The sequence below is a fragment of the Xiphophorus couchianus genome, chromosome 20 (genome assembly GCF_001444195.1).
Source record: "Xiphophorus couchianus chromosome 20, X_couchianus-1.0, whole genome shotgun sequence".
In the NCBI taxonomy this organism is placed as follows: domain Eukaryota; kingdom Metazoa; phylum Chordata; class Actinopteri; order Cyprinodontiformes; family Poeciliidae; genus Xiphophorus; species Xiphophorus couchianus.
In genome coordinates, this window is record NC_040247.1 from 19,523,812 (window position 1) to 19,542,960 (window position 19,149).

At 37.3% G+C, this 19,149-nt stretch overlaps 1 protein-coding gene across 3 annotated transcripts; it reads right to left on the reverse strand.

Moving 5' to 3' along the window:
- Positions 1-8,290: 8,290 nt before the first annotated feature.
- Positions 8,291-15,525, reverse strand: pmela (premelanosome protein a). Of its 3 annotated transcripts, none has more exons than XM_028003653.1 (12): positions 15,361-15,523; positions 14,502-14,597; positions 14,233-14,379; positions 13,961-14,095; positions 12,915-13,076; positions 12,532-12,810; positions 11,208-11,918; positions 10,941-11,105; positions 10,742-10,844; positions 9,751-9,956; positions 9,569-9,659; positions 8,291-8,825 (listed from the first exon to the last, which is right to left on the reverse strand). In XM_028003653.1, the coding sequence occupies exons 1-12, from the start codon at positions 15,410-15,412 to the stop codon at positions 8,675-8,677; spliced, it is 2,298 nt and encodes a 765-aa protein (XP_027859454.1). In that variant the 5' UTR covers positions 15,413-15,523; the 3' UTR covers positions 8,291-8,674. The 3 variants fall into 3 exon arrangements, with proteins under 3 accessions (XP_027859454.1, XP_027859455.1, XP_027859456.1); XM_028003654.1 differs by having other exon boundaries at positions 8,675-8,825; positions 10,941-11,093; positions 15,361-15,412; XM_028003655.1 differs by lacking the exon at positions 9,569-9,659 and having other exon boundaries at positions 8,704-8,825; positions 15,361-15,525.
- Positions 15,526-19,149: the final 3,624 nt, after the last annotated feature.

The following is a 19,149-nucleotide window of genomic DNA, read 5'->3' on the forward strand; positions in this document are numbered from 1 at the left end:
CCTCACCCCTCCCTCAGCTGTCCTCACCCCACCCACATCAAGCCTTCCTCTCTCCATCCCTCATCACCATGCATGCTTTGGCCACTCCCTGCCCTCGCAGACAGGACCTGCCTCTCTCCTTCCTGCTGCTGCAAACTAGATCTTTATCAACACTTCTCCATCCTTTTCATCAGATAATTTTGCTCTAAGCCAGATTTAACTTTGTCTTTTCCTTGCATCGCACATTGATTCCTTCATTGTCACTTTTTCAGCTGATTAACTGGTTAGTTTTATCTTTTGTTCCCCAGCATATACATATGTACTCATTGCTTAATGCCAAAAAGGGATTTGAAATCCTAACCTGTACTGATTTTCCTGGACACTTTTATTTGATTCCTTTTTCCTCCCCGTCCATTTGTCTCCCTGCCTCTCGCCTCTGTGTCGGACTCTCCTTTTACAGTAATGGAATACTTTATTGATATTCCGGCCGTCTGGGTCGGCGCCATGACTCTGCAGTTATTTTACGCCTTTGGAAAAAGCTCCATGTCCAGTAATCCCAGTCAGGATTGGCGTTTTCAGACCATTAAGTCCATTTGCGCGCGGGGTCGGCTGTGGGTTTCTAGTTCAATGAGTTCATGTCGGGGCAGGATGCGAGGACGACACCAGGAACAGGCGGTGGCTGTTGTCATTACAAGTTTACACACTCTGTGACATTAAACAAACCAGTTTCAGTTAAGCAAGGTGCCTTGCAAAAGTATTCAAACCTTTCAGCTTCTCCACATTTTATTGAGCTAAAATCAGAAACTTAAAAGTTTATTAGGATTTTATGAGATGCGCCAGCAGAAAATGTCACCTTTATTTGAATCTCTCCATCTGAGACGATTCCTTATGCTAGATTTGATTATTTATTCTGCAAAATGAACTTAGCTCATTTAAAACGGGATCTGCATCCGGTGGCCCTAAAGGCACATGCAGTGTATTAACTCCACTTGGGAGGAGCTAAAAAAAGAGCAAAAATTAAACAGAAACAAGCAATTATGTTCATATTACCGGTTATAGAAAAGGAGAGATGAATCAACATCTCTCCTTGGGCCAATATTGATATTCAATATTAAAATTGCTATCATGGCAAATAACCCATATTTCTACTAATATTATATATATTTCTCTACTCTTTGGACATTGTGAAAAACAAATTAAACATGGCCAACACCCTTTTCTCCTAAAACACATTCATTTATTTACTTATTTATTTATTTCAAAGATGATAGAAGTATAAAATAAACCACATAAACAAGGAATGCAAAAGATGCATATTTTTGTACAATAATCTTAACATGCTTGAAAACATGAACAAATGATCAGATAGAAATAAAGATGAACTTATGCTTAAAAATGGGCTAACATCAGAGGTACTGATAGAGATGATAATGCTGATCTATCACACCTCCCTACAGAAAAGGGGCTTTTATGAGTTCCTTTTGTAAGTTTTTATCCAATATTGTTTTTTTTTCTACAGCAGCAACAGCAAAAAGTGTATAAATCAAATTTCATTTGCATAATATTTTTTTCTAAATTGTTCATTCTACTGTTGTAATAATTGTCTAAATGTCTCTTTGTCTGCTGCTGCTACAAACATAATTTATAATAGGTAATAAAGTGCCTGTTATTATTTTATATCATCCTATTGTGTTGCTGTTTTATTATAATAGTAGAACAAAACCAAAATAGATATTATACATTTAATACCTATGAAGTAAGTTTTGTGAACCTAGACAAGTTTTATTTTGGAGGGAGAGCAAAACTTCCTCTTTGGATTAAAAAGGTGATTGTTAAAGCAACAAGATAAAAATTTTCACTCTCAGCTGTGTTGGTCAACCATTTAAATAAAACACCGTTATGAAATAAAGAAACTATGAAATATATACACGAATAAATCTTAATATAAATAAAAAATAAAACTGCGACTGTCAAAACAATTTCCCCATTAAAAAAAATATTTGCACAATTTTTTTTGTTTTTTTTTCATGGGGACATCTATTTGTCTGAGAGTATTTGTTAACTAATAACAATATTAATTTATGACAATATTTATTCAATTATGAATGAAACACGGTCCATGTAGAAGTCTACGTCCCGGTAGAGCTCAGAACCAAACTCTTGGAAAAACTTCTGTTGGAAAAAGGAAGTAGGACGGGTCAGGCAGGACTGATCGCCCTAATGGACCGCAGGGCTGAACCGAACCCATAACCCGCCTTCCTGTGGAGACACAGCCACTGAAGTAAAGACTGCAGAGAGTCTGACTCCACCATCACTTTCTTCCCAGTTCCTGAGCAGAGTAGAGTCTCTGCAGGTCTGTAACCGTCTGTTTCCAAATGTTTCTTCAAAATTACCCTTTAATCATTAATATTTCCCCCTTAACACCTGAGAATGAGGCGTCTTTTCTCCTTCCTTTAGGAGTGCATTACTTAAAAACCCAGTGGGAACTTGTAAATCATGCTAGTATTGTTTATTCATGAGACTTGATGGTCACAATAATAAAGTCATTTGCACTAGAACAGAGAGTTTAAAATGATTCACTGATGATTTTACTGAATATTTGTTATTTACAACCTTGTGAAGCATGAATGTAGATGACTGATTTCACATTTGCTCACCTTTCAGAGTGAGATGGGGTTTTTTTTTTGCAGACAGTCTTAGTTGATGTCATACAGAGCATGCTCTGTGCTGACTGGGTGTGGTGATTTCCTCCCTTTGTGTCCCAATTGATGCTTCATGCTGTTGTATTTCCAAACTTAACATAATCACATGTAAGCACATTTGGATGAAATCTATTATAAAGTTGGAATTTTGTAATTGAATTTAAAATCTGGTTTCATCTCTGCCCATGAGGTCCCACCTCAGCTCTCTGGTTATTTCTTATTCGGTCTAACTCCAACACATGCATGCACACTTCTCTCCCTCCTGCATGGCAGCCACAGCCCACGTCTGTTTCTTTGTCTAACAAATGGCCTGTTAGACATTGCTCTGTAATCTAATCAACCTGCTTTATGCTCAGTAACTCTCTCCTTTCCTTCCCTCCCCCTCCAACTCATCTGTCTGCTCAGGGCAGAACCTCACTTCCTCCATCCTGCCTTTATAGCATCTCTGATGGGTTTTTCATCATTGTTAAGGTCATTTGAGTTTCCATGTCCTTGTTTAGCAGTCCACACTCCAGGAACATAAACTTACATGCAAGCAAAAGAACACAAAATAACCTAGTGGTTTGTGTCACTCACACCAACCCTGGCCAGATGCCACCATTAGCAAATGATCCCCCTGCTTCTCTTAGAAACCCCACAGGAGCCAGGAATCCAATTCAGGTAATTTGACACGGTCGGGTGAAATATCTGTTATCATTTCAATACACTGAACAGTGTGTGTGTGTGTTAGGTTTTATATAGAAACAGAAATGTACATACATCAGTCACAAGGTAAAGTAAGATACAAGAAAGATTTTATTGTGGGGCAATGATGACACTTAATATTCCTCTGTAATAATGGATTGGGAGTCGTCTCCAAAGGAAGATCACATCTGCTTAAGCATCAGTGACGATGCATACATTTTGTGTGGTTTCTAGATCATTTTTCAAACTTAAATCTGTCACATATGAAGAATTTTTAAAGGTATTTGTTGAATACTGTGTGGTTTTGTTCCCACTTTGTTTCATGACTTTTTTGTTGTATTGTGCGTTTTTCTTTTACTCTTTTCCACTTCCCTAGTTTGTTGATGCAATCCCAGTCATAATATATCTATTACACAGTATACATGCATGTCCTGCTAATTTAAGACTTTTCTTAAGACTAACATTAAGTTTCTTAAATGAGCGCAAAATTCAGTGCAAACTCATTTAAATAAGCTTTTCCATTCAGAAGATTTCTAACCAGAATTATACCAGAGTTTTGTTGAAACCATGTGGTTTCTTCCCAACAGACTATTTTTCCAAATACTAGTGAGTGAATTTCTATATATGAGAATACACAATTTCTGATTTGGATAGAGAAAATGTACAAGATATTCAAACATGTGTACCCAGTTCTCTTGAATCACATTCAATATATTTCGATAGAAAAGTTCAAACATTTCTTTAAGTCAGTGTTTCTCAAACTTTTTCAGGTCAAGAACCACTTAACCCATTTAAAAACACTCATGGACCACCCAACCTGAAATTACCTCCTGCAATAACACAACATCTTAATATACACAACCTGAAATTCAAATATTAGTCTCTTAACTCATTGTCTTGGTTCCTCCTAGAAGGGTGGGGCTGTTTTGTAAATGTGACTGGCCACTATAAAACCATGAACACGTCTACTCTGGTCATTTAGAGTTATTTACAGATTCTGAAAGTGTGGACTCTATGCTTTCCAATGATAGAAAACACATGGAAATAATAATAATATTAATAATATATATTGATATTATTTATATAATAAATAACAGATTATTTATTATATAAATAAATATATTTATATAATATATTATATTGTAGTAAATAGCTACAGTACTTGTAGCTATTTACTACAAGTATTGTGTGCACCAATGATATTTAGGTCTATTTGTAACTTAGAAGCATAATAAAAATAAAATAGACTTGCCTTGCGTTAAAAATCAAACATTTTTTTCAGCCAGTAAATAGTACAACATAAATAATTTTACTTTAGGTGTTAAGATGCAGTTAGTCAGTGTGGGGCTCAGCTCTGTTCACTGCTTCACCGTCATATCGCATTCAGCACAGCCACAGACCGAGATCTGCATGCATGTAGCATGCTACGTGTCGTAATAGTGTTCAAAAACAAACAAAAGTTCTGCAGCTCACCCTGATAAACTTCAGGCTTCACCATCTTCAGGTTTTTTTTTTTAGTGACACGGTTTTAACCCGTTTATCCATGACTATGTTTAAGCACAATCCTTTGCTAAGCTAACTGTAGCCTCGCACTTTGAGCTAACGTAACGGCAAATAAACGGTTGTTTACATGCAGTACCCCGCCGACCACCAGGGGGCGTCCGCGGAACACCAGTGGACAGGAGACCACAGTTTGAAAAAGGCTGATTTAAGCCCAAAGTATATGTGATATTTATGTCCATAAAGAGTGTATGTAAACTTTATATGTTTCACTACTCACATTCTTAATGTCACGACAAGACATTTGGTTATGTTGGGTTTTTTTAGGAGTATAATGTTTTCAAATTTTACTCAAGTAAAAGTGGCACTACGTCAAAAATATTTTTACTCTAGTAAAAGTAAAAAGTAGCCATTCAAGAAATTACTAAAGTAAGGGTGAAAAAGTATTTGGTAAAAATCTACTGGAATACTGAGTAACTGATCAAATTAATCACTTAATATTTTAAAATTGCATCATCAGACAGATCAAAATATAAAATTAAGTGGAAATTTTGGCATTTTAAGTACCAAAATGATAATAATACATATGTGTAACAAAAAATAACAAAATCAGGCAAAATATATATTTTTTTCAAAATGAGTTTCTTTCAATAAAAAACAAATGAAACTTTAAGAAGAACTGCAGGTTTGTGTCTTTGTCCAGTGAACTTTTGGTTAAAACAAGTTTGTTTTTCATTCAGTGGATAGAGAATCCAGAAATTTTTCTCAAGTAGAAGAAATACTTAAAAGTAACTTTTAGTTACTCTATTTTTTCTTTCAAAAAAGAGTAAGTATAACTAGTTACTCGGGTATCATAGAAACACGACCATATATCATTTCCCCCCACTTGATGCTTTGTGTTGGTTGAGCACATTATATTTCCATGGCATAAGCTGAAGTTTTTGGAAAAGTTTAAAGGGTATGAATACTTTTGCTGCGTGCTTGAAGCAGTGCTACTTTGGGCTCCATTGTAGTGAAGGTTTCTGCAGGGCTGGGGACAGATGAAGGTAATTACATCCCTTTCAGATCTGTTGCCAGGGAGTGGCGAGCTGCAAAAGTCGCTCAGATTAATGAGCGCTTCCGGGGAGATGTCCTCTATCTGACTCATCTCAAATTTGGCCACTGCAGAAACCCGACATTTTCCAAAAGTAAATCAAATAACAACAGAACAACACATTTTAAGTCTTTCCTCTGCGCTCCAGCTCGCCCTGTTATTAATGACGGCGGCACTGTGTGACACTGACCTACCAAAAGCTGCATGGATGCTTTGGCTGAGGCGGAGAGACCATCTACTGTCTGTGAGAGGAGAAAGAATGGCCTCCCAGAAGGGCTGTTATAGATTCATAGGCGAACAGAGACGGCTGAACCCTTTTTAATCCATGCATGGCAGAGAGACATGTTAATAGCTGAGAGTGATGGATGGCCTTGTTAGGCAATTACTGTAATGGAGTACTGCAGGTTACACAAGTATGTTGAGTGGAGATTCATGTGTAGTGTAAGTAAAAAGAGAGATTAAGGAACACAGAGGAAAACTGAACATATTAATAACACATGCTGATATAAGTGCTTCTTTACGTCGAGTGTGATTCATCTCTTGTTATATTTTTACTGGAACCCTTCCTACCTGGAAAATTCAAAAATAAGGAATAATTATCTGTAAAAATATGAAAATAAATGATAAGACAACATGATTGAAAAGGTAAAATACCTAATTTTCTTTTAAATTGATGTTATGAAAAATCAGTTTTTGCTTCCTCGTTGCTCTGCTTCTTTGTGCCGAGGCCAAAGCTGCTTCCATTAAATATTTTGCTGCAGTGACGTCAGTTTTATTCCTGCACTGCAGTGTGTCATCGGGCATTGTGCATTGTTGCCCTGTAAGCTATAAGTAGTCTATAACGTAATCATAAATCTGCTTAAAGTCTATAACAGATCACAGTAAGAAATATTTCATTGCACATTCAGCTCAAATAACCCTTTAAGTACTATGATTACCCATTAAACTAGTTCCTGCTTAATATCTTACTGCTAATTGTGTAATTCCTTACAATATAGTTAAAAATACCATATTTTTGTTTCTTTGTAACTTTTCTTTTAATTTACTTATTGTGAAATAAAAGTATCTAAAACATAAATAATTTGATGCTTTAAAACACCAAGAATTTACTGTGAAGTATAAGCATAATATGTAGAAAACATTATCCTGATGCAGTTTTATACATAGTTTAATACATTTTTCATATATTTTTTATATGGAATGGTAAAAAGTAAATATATTTCTCACTTAGTACCAATAAATATTTACTTAGTGTGCCATAAAATAAATGCAGATCTTCTACTACAGATCACACAAAAACAACATACTTCAGTATAGTTAAATAGTTAATTCAATTAAAAAATATATATATATATATATATATATATATATATATATATATATTAAACTCTTTAAAGGTAGAAACATTTTATAGATAATTTTAAATCATAATGTTATATTTCTTTGCTTGACAAACAAGAATGAAGACACTCTTCCCCTCTAGTGATGGCTGATGGATATTACAGCCTAAAGAGACTTTACATGAAGCCCCAAACAAAGAAAGGGGCTAATAATAATAATAATAATAATAATAATAATAATAATAATAATAATAATATACAGCACAGCTATCTGCTACAGCAGGTTAGAAAAGTTTCAGTTCAGAACTCCAATGAGCTTTTCCTTCAAATATAAAAGATAACCTTTCTTTTTTAGCATATAGGAACCAATGGACAGCTATTTGTTTTATAGAATTTCGTTTTGTTTTATTGTTATTGAGCATTCTGGATAAATGTTGCATGTTGTTGGATACTGTTAGCTGCTATTATGGAAATGACTCACATGCTGCACACCTGTGATGTCAAATTGCTTGGACTTAATTCACTACCTGTCCTCTGTGGACAGCTCTGCTAAATATATATACAACAACTGCTTTTTGTTGATTTTTGGGTTAAAAATATGCATATTTTTAGATCACTAATCCAGAGAAACGGATGAGTGCACTTTTAGGGTTTCCTTACTTTTTCCAGGCTTGAAGGCAACTTCAAATTGATGCTAGTTGATTCTGTTCCCATTGATTTTAGTTCTGCTCTGCATCAGTCAATGTAAAAGCTAAACCACATTTGTGTAATCATGAGTGAAAGGCTATTTATCATTTCACAAATTGAGCTAGTTTGTTGCTTGCAGCACTGTGAGCGGTCTTCTAAATAAATCCTGCAGTCGCAAAAAGTCTGGTTGTAAAATTTCAATAGCAAGACTTTGATGTGAGGTAAAGCCCATTACTCCTTTCACGTGTGATTTGTTTAAACCATTTACACAGAAACTTAATTAAAAAGCATTAAAGAAACAAAAATGGTGATAAACTTTCATTTTTATTAGCTTTAGGGTGGCACAGATAATACTATCTGTAACAAACTTTGTTTGTTTAGAAGTAAAATGAATAAAAACTGATTTGTTAGCAGGTTAAAATAAGTAGGCCACTGATTAAACTTCTTGTTTTAACTACAAGTGACATTTAATAGATGTTGCAGGACAAATAAATAATTTTCCATATTACAGAAAAGACACCTGATTGTTATTCATGAAGATGGGTCCATAAAATTTGAAGTGTTTCTGTTTTGTTTTGTTGTTTTTTTTGTTTTTTTTTTACAGATGATCTACTAACTGGTGTCACATATATAAGGCCTGCGTGTTAGCACAGTATGTACATGTCGTGTACATGAACTGGTGATCATTTTCAGACAATCCTTCCCTGAAGCAACGGGCGGCTTTCGCCCGGCGACTGTCGGCTCAGCAGGTTCCACAGCAGCAACGGCACCGACGTCACGAAGCTGCCGCCGTTACCGGCGCCGCGCTCCTCCGTCAGCGGCTGGTACTGCTTGAACCGTCTGTTCAGAAACACCGGCAAAGACGGTTTATGTGTGAAAAAATTAAATAAAATAAAGAGAGATATTTCTTCCTGTACAGTGTGACATTAATAAAGCAGCTCCATGTGTGAGTGAACATAGTCCTGAATCAGTTCTTAGCAGGAGAAGGTTTGGTGTTACTTTTTTAAGTCTTGTCCACACATTATTAATGGTAATTTGCAAAAAGCAAAGCTATTTTTTTACATCCTGCTTCTTCTGTATTTTTAAAAAAGTACATTGTAATGGACATTACCACAATAAAACACCAGTGTAATAATTTCAAATGTGGATTCCACCTAAGTCAGCAGAGGGCTGTGAATGGCCCACAGACCACCCTTTGGACATCCCTTATCAAAATAATATAGTTTTTTTTAATCCAGCTTATTCCTCAACTTCATTTGATTAGAGAAGGGGGTAAAAATTAACATTTTTTTTTAAATCTTCTATACTTTTAAATCTGCTCACTATAAGTTAATTTTGTATTTGATTGTGGATGGAAAGGTTGAGCAATTGTGCTGTATTATTTTACTGTGTATGTTTTTAAAGTCATTCACGTCATGGCTCTGCTTAATTAATACTTTATGAAGTATTAAATGATTTGGATTTGCATCCATAATAAAGAAAAATAATCAGGACATCCCCTAAATTAGTTCAAAGGGGAAAAAAATATCTTTCTATAAATAAATAAATCTTTATCTGATACATTTTGGATCTTAATCACTTACCTGTACATCAACCCAATACAACAAACAACACAGGCGAGAACCATAACTCCCAGTACAGTGGCTGCAGTTCCAGCTGGGGAACCACCAGAGGCTGAAATGAATTGAATCATATTTCACAAATGAAACTAAACAACATTCAGAAGTAAGTTTTGTAGCTGCTCATGGCTTTTCCTGATGCTCACCTACTGCCACATTGACTCTGGCGCTCGCCACAGCCAGGCTGACGTCATTAGTCAGGGAGACGTTGAGGCAGAACACGCCTGTGTCGTTGAAGAACTGGCGGAGGATCATCTGACAGTCTGGAGAGGGAGAGGCTGCGCCGCAGACGGTCTGAACCGGTGTGATACAGTCAGCATCAGAGATGACCGTGCACACTTCACTGGGCAAGCTACGGAGAAAAAACACACAGTGCGAGGAAAGAAGACATTGGTCTGAGAATAATAACTATAATATGATCTTGAGATAATTGTTCACTCTATCAGAGATCCAGCAGGACTGGCCATAACTCTGGAACATTTTTGTCACATTAGAATAATGAACTTCTATGTATCTAATGGGATTTTATGTGACCGACAATAATAACTGTTAAATAGAAGGGAGTTGGTATATGATTTTTTTTTTTAAAAGCCTCTCCTTTTGGACTGTGTATGTGCCAGCGTTGCAAATTTAGAGGCTGAAACATTTGCCAATTGTTTGTCAAAAAAACTCAAATTTGAGTTAGAATTGACGGAGAAACTGTAAAAATGTTTATATCTGGACTTTGACTGGACCATTCTAACAAAGACATGTTGTTGCTCCGGCTGTGATTTTTTTAGGGATTTTTTTATAAACTGAATCTCCACCTGAATCTAAAGTCATCTGCACTATTTAGCAGGTTTACCAACATTGATATTTATTTAGCCCCATCTATGTTTCTATTTACTCTGAGAATCTTCTGTTCCTTGAATACATTTGCAAAGTAATGTCATAATTATTTAACAAGAAATTACACATTAAAAAGTGTGTAAAAAAGTTTTAGATGTCATGATTGTAACACTTCCAGTTTTCACGTTGTTCATCTTTAAGCTGCAGCACATTTAAAAGTAAACTAATTATTTTTTAAATAGACAAATGGATGATTACTTGCATTACTTATGATATGTTTTAAATTAAGTGTTTAAAGTTTGCACCAACCTTCCCTGACAGGAAATGGTGACATCCACAGCGTTCTGATCCAGCTCAGTTGCCATCGATACAACGTTGGACATCTGAACAATCTCCACACTATCAATTCCCTCTGCAGGCCCAAAGGACAAAAATAACTATTGAGTTTGTTATTAATAACACAGTAGCGTTGTGTAAAATTTGATGTGAACTGCAGAATGAGACTTACGAACAACATCTACAGATGTAGTGAGGGAGCCGTAGCGGTCGATTATGCAGTTTTCTGCTGGGGCCTGTCTTTTGGCCACAACTAGGACAACCTGCGTTGGATCTGCCTCCACCTCAGCTTGAACTTCACCCTCACCCTCATCTTCTGCTTCCGCTGTTTGTTCCCCCAGTGAAAAATGAAGGGGATTATTAAAGCAGTGCTATAGTGGATCAAAGGTTGACTTTGTAGTCTGTGTTGTAGTTGTATGAATTTATAGAAAATCATCACCTGCAGCAGCCACAGTTGCTGCAGCTGCATTTTCAGTTTCCTGAACTTCAGCCTCAGTGTCAGCTGCAGCTCCTTCTGCTGCTGCGGCCTCAGTGGCAGCAGTGGCAGCGACAACGTTGTCAACAGCAGCAGCAGGGACTTCGGTTTCATCTTGAACAACCACTGGGGCCACAGACGCGGGTTCAGCTGCCTCGTTGGCTTCCTCCTGCACAGCAGCATCCACCACAGGTGCAACAGTGGGAGCTTCAGCAACCTCTGCAGCTTCTTCTCCTTCTGCGGCAGGGACAGCTGAAGCAGCAGCAGCATCAGTGGCAGCAACAGCAGCAGCAGCAGCAGCAGCGGCAGGGACAGCCTCCACAGCTGCCTCTGTGCCATCTTCTGCAGCAGCTTCCACCTCTACTGGTTCCTCAGCTGCAGGGGCAACAGTGGCCACCTCTCCAGCTGCAGCCTCCGTCTCCACTGCAGCAGCATCGCCTGTGTCGGCAGGATCCTGCTCTGCTGGAACAACAGCAGCATCTACTCCTGCTGGAGCCACGGAGGCAGCCTCCACAGCCACGGTGTCGGTATCAGCGGCTGGTTCTCCATCATCAGCGGTGTCAAGAGGAGTAACATCCAGAGCTGTAGCATCCTCACCTTCGGCTGCAGCAGGAGGTGCAGGAGAGGAGGCCACAACGACTACAGCTGGACCAGCAGAGGCATCGATGGGAGCGGCTGGAAGGAAAAGTGCAAACCCAGTTATCTTTAAGAAAGATACACATGTATGCTCACCCTTAAGAGGCAGCATTATCTTTTTTTCCAGGCACATAGTGCCATTTAAAAACACAATCAAGTAACTATGTTACCTTCAGTTGTTATAGAAATGCTGCACATCAAACATGATTTTAAAGAAATTTGACTTTGCAAGTTATGGTCTTGAAATTGGGCCTCTGACTCTTTAAGAAACTCCTGCTCTTTCAGACACTCCACCTTCAGCACAGCAACGCTTCTCGTTTACAACCATTCTGGGCTGAGTTCATCAGATGTTTGTTAATTGCTGCTGTCCCTAGTCTGGAGGAGCAGAGTGGAGGAGTAGCGGGGGAGACGCTCTGTGAGGCAGAAGCTCGGTTTGGAGACTGCAGCACCAAAGAGAAGCTGAGTAGGAGCAAGTGTTTTTTGAGAGCAAGCTTTCTGAATGGCTGCCACCAGAGATTAAAAGATTTTTCCAAACATGCTTGAAGAAAATCAAAGCAACACTACATAACTTTAAAACATGATATAAAGTTTTAAAGTTGATTTTACATAATACTGGTGTGTTACAGAGTACATGATCAGAGTAAGGTCTTACCAGCTGTGGGGTTCCCACAGGGAATGCTCGCCATCAGAACCACCTGAGGTCTGAAGGCTCCTACTGACAGGTATGTGTGTGTGACGGTGTGCTCTCTGGAGATGAACGTCCCACTGTTGTCCCCAAAGTCCCAGCTGAACCTGATGTCGGCGCTGTTCAGGTACTGGCTGGGATCGTGGAGCGCTACAGTGAAGGCGATGGCTTGGTTCTGGATGAAGTTCTGGTCATTTTGATTGACATCATTGACTTGAGAAAGGGATAGACTGAATGGAACCTGATCTATTGACAAAGTAAAGCATTTAGACATTATGTTATATGACTGGTTGGTAGTATTTATTATTTCTAAGTATACAGTAGATTGCGGAAATTGTTCTGAAGGACACCTGTGATGGTGAAGACTGACGAGGCGTAGCCGAGGGGGATGAACCTGTCTCTCCCACGGCAGTGATAGATGACCAGCTCCATGTTGTAGGAACCCAGTGGGACGTCGTCCGTCCCAATGGTGAGCGAGGAGGACGGTCCATCTGCCACCTGCCAGTAACGCCCTGAAATACAAAAATAAAAATGAGGACGATCCAAATCAATCCAGAGATCACTTTAAAAGTTTATGAGAAAGTTTGGCTCCTTAGAAACAAAATATTAGAAGTGCTGATTTAAACTTTTTCACAGCACTCCGTATTAATGAAATAAAATTAGATTTTAAATAAGAGTGAAAAATCTTTTTTTGCTCCATTAAAGCTGGTGCTGCATTGTCACAGAAAGGGATAAAAAAAATTGTGTTTTCAGATTGAACTTGATTTATTTATTTCATAAGAGACTTGTAAGACTAAAGAAAAATCCCAAAACAGGATATAGCTCTGGAAAAAAAGAAGAAACCTCTACAAAATGATCAGATTCTCTGATTTTACTTTTCATAGCTATATGTTTGAGTAAAATGAACATTGTTCTTTTATTCTATGAAATACTGACAAAATGTCTCTGAACTTCCAGGCAAAAATTTGGTATTTATTTGCAGAAAATAAGAAATAGTCAAAAATAACAAAAAAGATGCAGTGCTTTCAGACCTAAAATAATGCAAAGAAAACAAATTGATATTCATTTAGAAACAACAATACTAATGTTTTAACTCAGGAAGAGCTCAGAAATCAATATTTGGTGGAATAACCAAAAAGTTTCAACAGGTTTAAGTGAAGTGGTCTTTTAATTTTTCCACAGCTTTATTTACAGTAAATATTTTCCTAATTTTTTGGTGGAGATTAAACGTTTTAAATTAAAAGGAAGGAAAACTATTTCAATTTTAAAGATTTAAAGTTGCACTCTAGAGGATTCATCACAACGCGAAAGTTGCACAAAAAGAGCACAATGAAATCCTGCACCCATGACACAATAAAAGCTAATCTGCGTTTCCAGCAGACTCATGGTGATTTACCGAACGTCTTCCACACAAACACGTAGCATGGTTTCCTGTTCTGACTCCTGTTGAAAGGCGTGCCGTCAGGGAAAACTCCGGTCCACTCGCCGCCTCTGTCTGGATAAACGGCTTGGCCCTCCTGATACTCACGGCCTGAGCAACAACAGCAGCCACATTCACCATACAATCACAGGGACAGACATATTAAGCTCTACATGCTGAAGGGAAATAAAAGAGGCTGAAATGTAATCCTATTAACAGCATCACAACAATTTTTATTTGCTTCTTACCGTTGACGGTGCAGTTGCGTGCCCACACCACCTGTCCGTCAGGCAGCACTGTCTGGTTTGGGGGGAAGTTAAGGCTGATGGTGAAGGTTGCTTTTGCTCCCGTCAGGGTGGGCGCATCGTTTTTAAGGTCAAAGGTCACGTTACCTCCTGTAAAACATAAATATATTAAACCATATATTAAAATCCAAGGTGTACCCAACATGGATGGATGGATGGATGGATGGATGGATGGATAGTATTTAGGGAGAGAAGAGCTAAGCGGGCCTCACCAGACCAACAGTTTCTAAACCTTGCGTCTCCATCTTTCCACACCGGATACATCTGAGAGTTCCAGGATTGGTCACGTATGAACTGGCTTTTTCGTCCTGCAAAAGTATCACTAATTTATTAAAAAATCCCATCAACAACGGTGATCTAAGGAAGCAACGTCTAAAGGAAAGAAAAATCATTGATTTAGTTTGTTTTCAGCTGTCCAGAAAGTATTTAAAGTGATGATGATAAGGTGTTTCATTGGTGGTAAAGATGAAGGTGAGGGTTCTCAGAAGCGGGAGTCACACGACCCACAATCCCCCTCAATCCCTTTCATGTGACTTTCAGCTGAGCAGGAGCAGCACCAGTAATCCCAGTGTGAGGTATGAGGGCTCCCAGACACACTTTTACCCAAACCTGTTATAAACTATTGGTTTTCAGATAAACAAAACTCTCTTTAAAGAAAATAACAAGTGACTTTTAAATTATCTTTCATTAATATGAAGATCATTTCTCAAATCCATCACAGTTTGATGGATTATAGGGCAGAAATTATTCATAAATCCAGACTGAAACTATTTTTTTTTTAAAAACCCCAAAATCTTTTAATGGCATAAAATTGGCATACAAATGTTTATCTATCCTCTCACTTTTAAACAAAATGCAACTTGTGTTACCATGAAACAAGCGTGAAATAAGAAGTCAGTCTGTTTGCTGTTCAATTACGGGTCCAAGCCATTAAAAAGCAACAGTGAACAAACAGAATAATGTTTTGTTAGAAAACATGAGCAAACAAAATGAGTAAATACTTGAAAAAATAAAGATTCACATGGAAATATTTGCATAAGTTTTGTTGTTTTAGCTTTCAGGGATACTCACTAATCGCCATGGCTGATGTGAAAGCCAGTAGGAGTAGCACCAGAGTCTTCATCCCTGCTTTGGTAGTTTTTGTGTTTTTTCGCTGAGCCCAGATCCTCACCCTGTCGTCCTGAATCCCAACACAACTCCCAAACAGGACCCACAAACGCCTCCCTCACTGGTTTTAAGATGGATCCCGAACCTGAATTACCATAAAATCTACTCTCACGTCTGAGATCACTCAGGAGTCAGTAGTCTGGGTCCACCCCCTTCCTGTGAGGTTCTGTTCCTTCTCTGAACTCTTTTATTTTACTTTATATTCTTACATGTTATTGCCGTATGTGTTGTGTGCATTTCTTTTAGCATAAAACTCCATCCGTATTATTTTTTTTGGAATCGTTTGGGTCATTTTGGAAGCAACAGCTTTCACATAAAGAAAGTGAACAAATGCATTCCAATAAATAAAATTAATGTCCTGAGGTATTTACTGGGAAAGCAATGTGTGCATGACGCCTGTGAGCAAAGCCCAAGTCATTCCTCAGCTAAGATATGACCTTATTACCATGTGTGCATGGAAATCACAAGATCAGTGTGGATGCCCATTCAATAGCATCCTTTTATTTCCTTCACCTCTCCTCCTCATCCTGCTGTTAACCCTCGGCTGCTGCGGCTCAGGAAATCCACTCTTGATGCAACAAAGACATGCTGAGATCCTTCAAGAGGATTCAAACTTTTATTAAGAATACGAGTTGGGTGAATTTAAAGCTATGTAACTAAACAAGTTAAATGATAGCTTTTGTTTAGTCAAAAAAAAAAAAACATACACACTAAAAAAGTAACTAGAGATCCACCAACCTGACATTGATATCTGTAATAATTCTAATACAAATATTACCAGGATAGTCAACTTATTGTTTTTGTCAGTTTCTGTTTCTTTATTATTTATTTTACTTTGGCTGTTCTGCTCCTAATTGTACCGACTGAACACTTTAAAGTTGTGTTGTTTTAACATGTTTGACCAAGCTTGTGAAGCTCCTGGTGTATTTAAGTGTGCTGCACTGCTGCAACCTGTAATCCAGTACATTTATGTCAGTGTTTAAAGAAAAGAAACATTTTAAGTCAATTCAGCACAGATTTTCTATACTGATGCTAAATCTCAGATATCTGTATCAAAAGTGAAAAAAGTAGATTGGTGCATCCTTTAAAAAAAATAAATAAATAATGTTATTGTTGGATGTTGTGATTTTTATAAACATCTGAATCCATTTTTAATGACGAATGACTAAAAGAAAAATTTCTATAAATAATTTGATTTTTCATGCCGTATTTCTACTTTTTTAAACCTTCAATTCTTCAGCCATTCACAAGTCTAAACCTAAAACAAGGAGGTAGAGGAAAACTTTCATATTTCATATATATATATATATATATATATATATATATATATATATATATATATATATATATATATATATGTATATATATATACAGTATATACAGTATATATATATATTGGCCCCTGTCAGTGTGGCATTTGTCAACGGGATAAAACATCCTGCCACAAAGCAACACTTTTTCAGAAATGATTGGAATAGTCCAACGATTAGCCAAGGGAGTTGACATGTACATTTCCCAGATCTCAATCCAATTGAGCCTCTGTGGCATGTGCTTTAAAGTGCTCCTTTTCTAACCACCAGTAGCAGCTAGCTGTGCTGCATGCAGTGCTAACTGTAGCTCGCACCAAACCAAGAGCAATAAGAGGTGGTTTGGTTTCAGTTGTATTATAAGTTTTTATTCTTTTGTCTTCCTCTGCAATAATACTATATATAAAAAAATTATTCAAAATCTCAACCTATTAAAAACATATCTTGATCCTTTTCTGCTGCTTGTGTAAATTTCCTGTCAAGTAAAAATAAGGGTTTTTTTTGTATAGTGCAGAAACATTTGCTGCTGGTGAAGTATTTTCAAAAACAATGGAGTCACAGTAAGGGGTCAAAAACTCAGGTAGAAAATAACCAGTGATTCATAATGTTCAATTCAATGGACAGATGATGATTAGAATTTCCTCCTGACACAAAGTCAATATGCATCAACATTTTAACAATTACATAAGTTTTTAAGTATTTATGGAGGGTGACTGCAGCTTTGGTACGCTCTATTTGCTGTGTTTTTATGTTACTTTCTAATTGCGTTATAACTTTGGTAGCTGCCAAACCAATGGGATGCAGCACTGTGGTATTGTACAGATAACAATCCAAAACACGCTGCGGCAAAACCCCCAAATCTGTCTTTTTATGATTGATTAAGAGGCAAAGTGTATGTCATTCAATTAAAACACACATTTATTTTCATTATCAGCATCATTTTTTTTTACTTTTTGATGAATTACTTTATCCTAGCATAATCCTAGAATCACTTAATTTTTCCCAAAGGAAAATAAAATACAAAACTTGAGTCACATCATGAATATTTAGAAAGTTTCAATTAACTAATTTCTTTTTGTCAACTCAAAAATAACAGTAGGAAATATCCCAGCTCTTGGTTTAGAAGACAAGTCACTCTAAGCTGTTTTATCCCAGTTGTTGGTGGTTTTCCCAGTGATGTCTCATGCCTCTGAGACTGCTCAGGCTGCACTGCATGTGACCCCTCATGTGCTCACAACTGAGTTTGAGAGGAAATAAATCCCCCCCCGAAAAGAGCACCTGACTCAACATACCACAAAGAGTCAACCTTTAGTTCCTTTTCTTTTTATTATCCAAGCTTTGTATTATCTAAGCAATGATATTTCACAAATTTTGTGAAAAATAAAAACCCAAAGCAGAAGGCGGTTCCAGCATCAGTTACACACGGTTGTTTGGTATCTAATTAAGCAAGATGATTTTTTTTTTGTTCAGTGAAAGTTTTGATGAAAATGGAGGAAAACCTGGAGTTCAGACCAGGCTTTTTATTGACAGTGGAAACAAGTGAAAGGAAATGCCACAAGCTTTCAAGACGTTTAGTTGGATTTTATGTAACAAGCAAACACACAAAATAATTATACACAAAGTTTAAATGTTTTGAAATATATATTTGTATTCAGAACCTTAAATCAGTACATCTAAACACTGAAATCCTGCTCTATTTTTCCTTGAAAACCAGCTCAAGCTCAGACAGGTTGGATCAAGAGTGTCTGTAAACATCAATTTCTAGATTTCAGAATGTGATCTGTTCCCATTCAACACATGAAAATACTTTTATTTAGGTGTTTTTAATGCCTCTAATTGTGGGCTTGCCCAGCTGTTCTGAGCAGTTTCTCTGATTTATACTGACAACAAATTTCACTGACTTTTTACATTTGAATGGAGATGGTGGATTTTATTTTGGGCATGAGAGTGAAGGGGGCCGAATACAAACGCACACAAAACTTTTTAATGTTTTATTCATGCAGAATTTTGACATCAGTGCCGTTTGCTTTCTATTTTGTTATACTGAACTACTTTCTGTCGCGGCATCAATGAAAAGACGTTGTGGTTGTAACTATTCTAAACGGACAAGCGGTTTAAGGGGTGCTAATGTTTTTCCAAGGCGTTGTGATTATGTTAAAGAGTTTTCTTTGAGATCAACACCACTGAAGCATGTGGAATCAGAAGGGAAATTGAAATAGTTTATGGATAGCTACTCTGAAACAACCTTTTCAGCTGTTTGTGTTAAGCCTCTGGCCTTTGATCATGTGCAGCATTGTTGTGAATGCTTTCTATGTGCGAGCAGACAGAAGCAAATTCTTTGTGGACCAAATTACGTCTTAACAGTGTTTCTCAATTCCGGTCCTCA

Excerpts from the sequence above, each read along its gene's own strand:
- pmela (XM_028003653.1), bottom strand. The coding sequence starts at position 15,412 with ATGAAGACTCTGGTGCTACTCCTACTGGCTTTCACATCAGCCATGGCG. Across the intron at positions 11,106-11,207 it reads AGCAACTGTGGCTGCTGCAG|GGGAACAAACAGCGGAAGCA; the intron begins GTGATGATTTTC and ends ATTTTTCACTGG. Across the intron at positions 9,957-10,741 it reads ACCATTTCCTGTCAGGGAAG|CTTGCCCAGTGAAGTGTGCA; the intron begins GTTGGTGCAAAC and ends TTTTCTCCGTAG.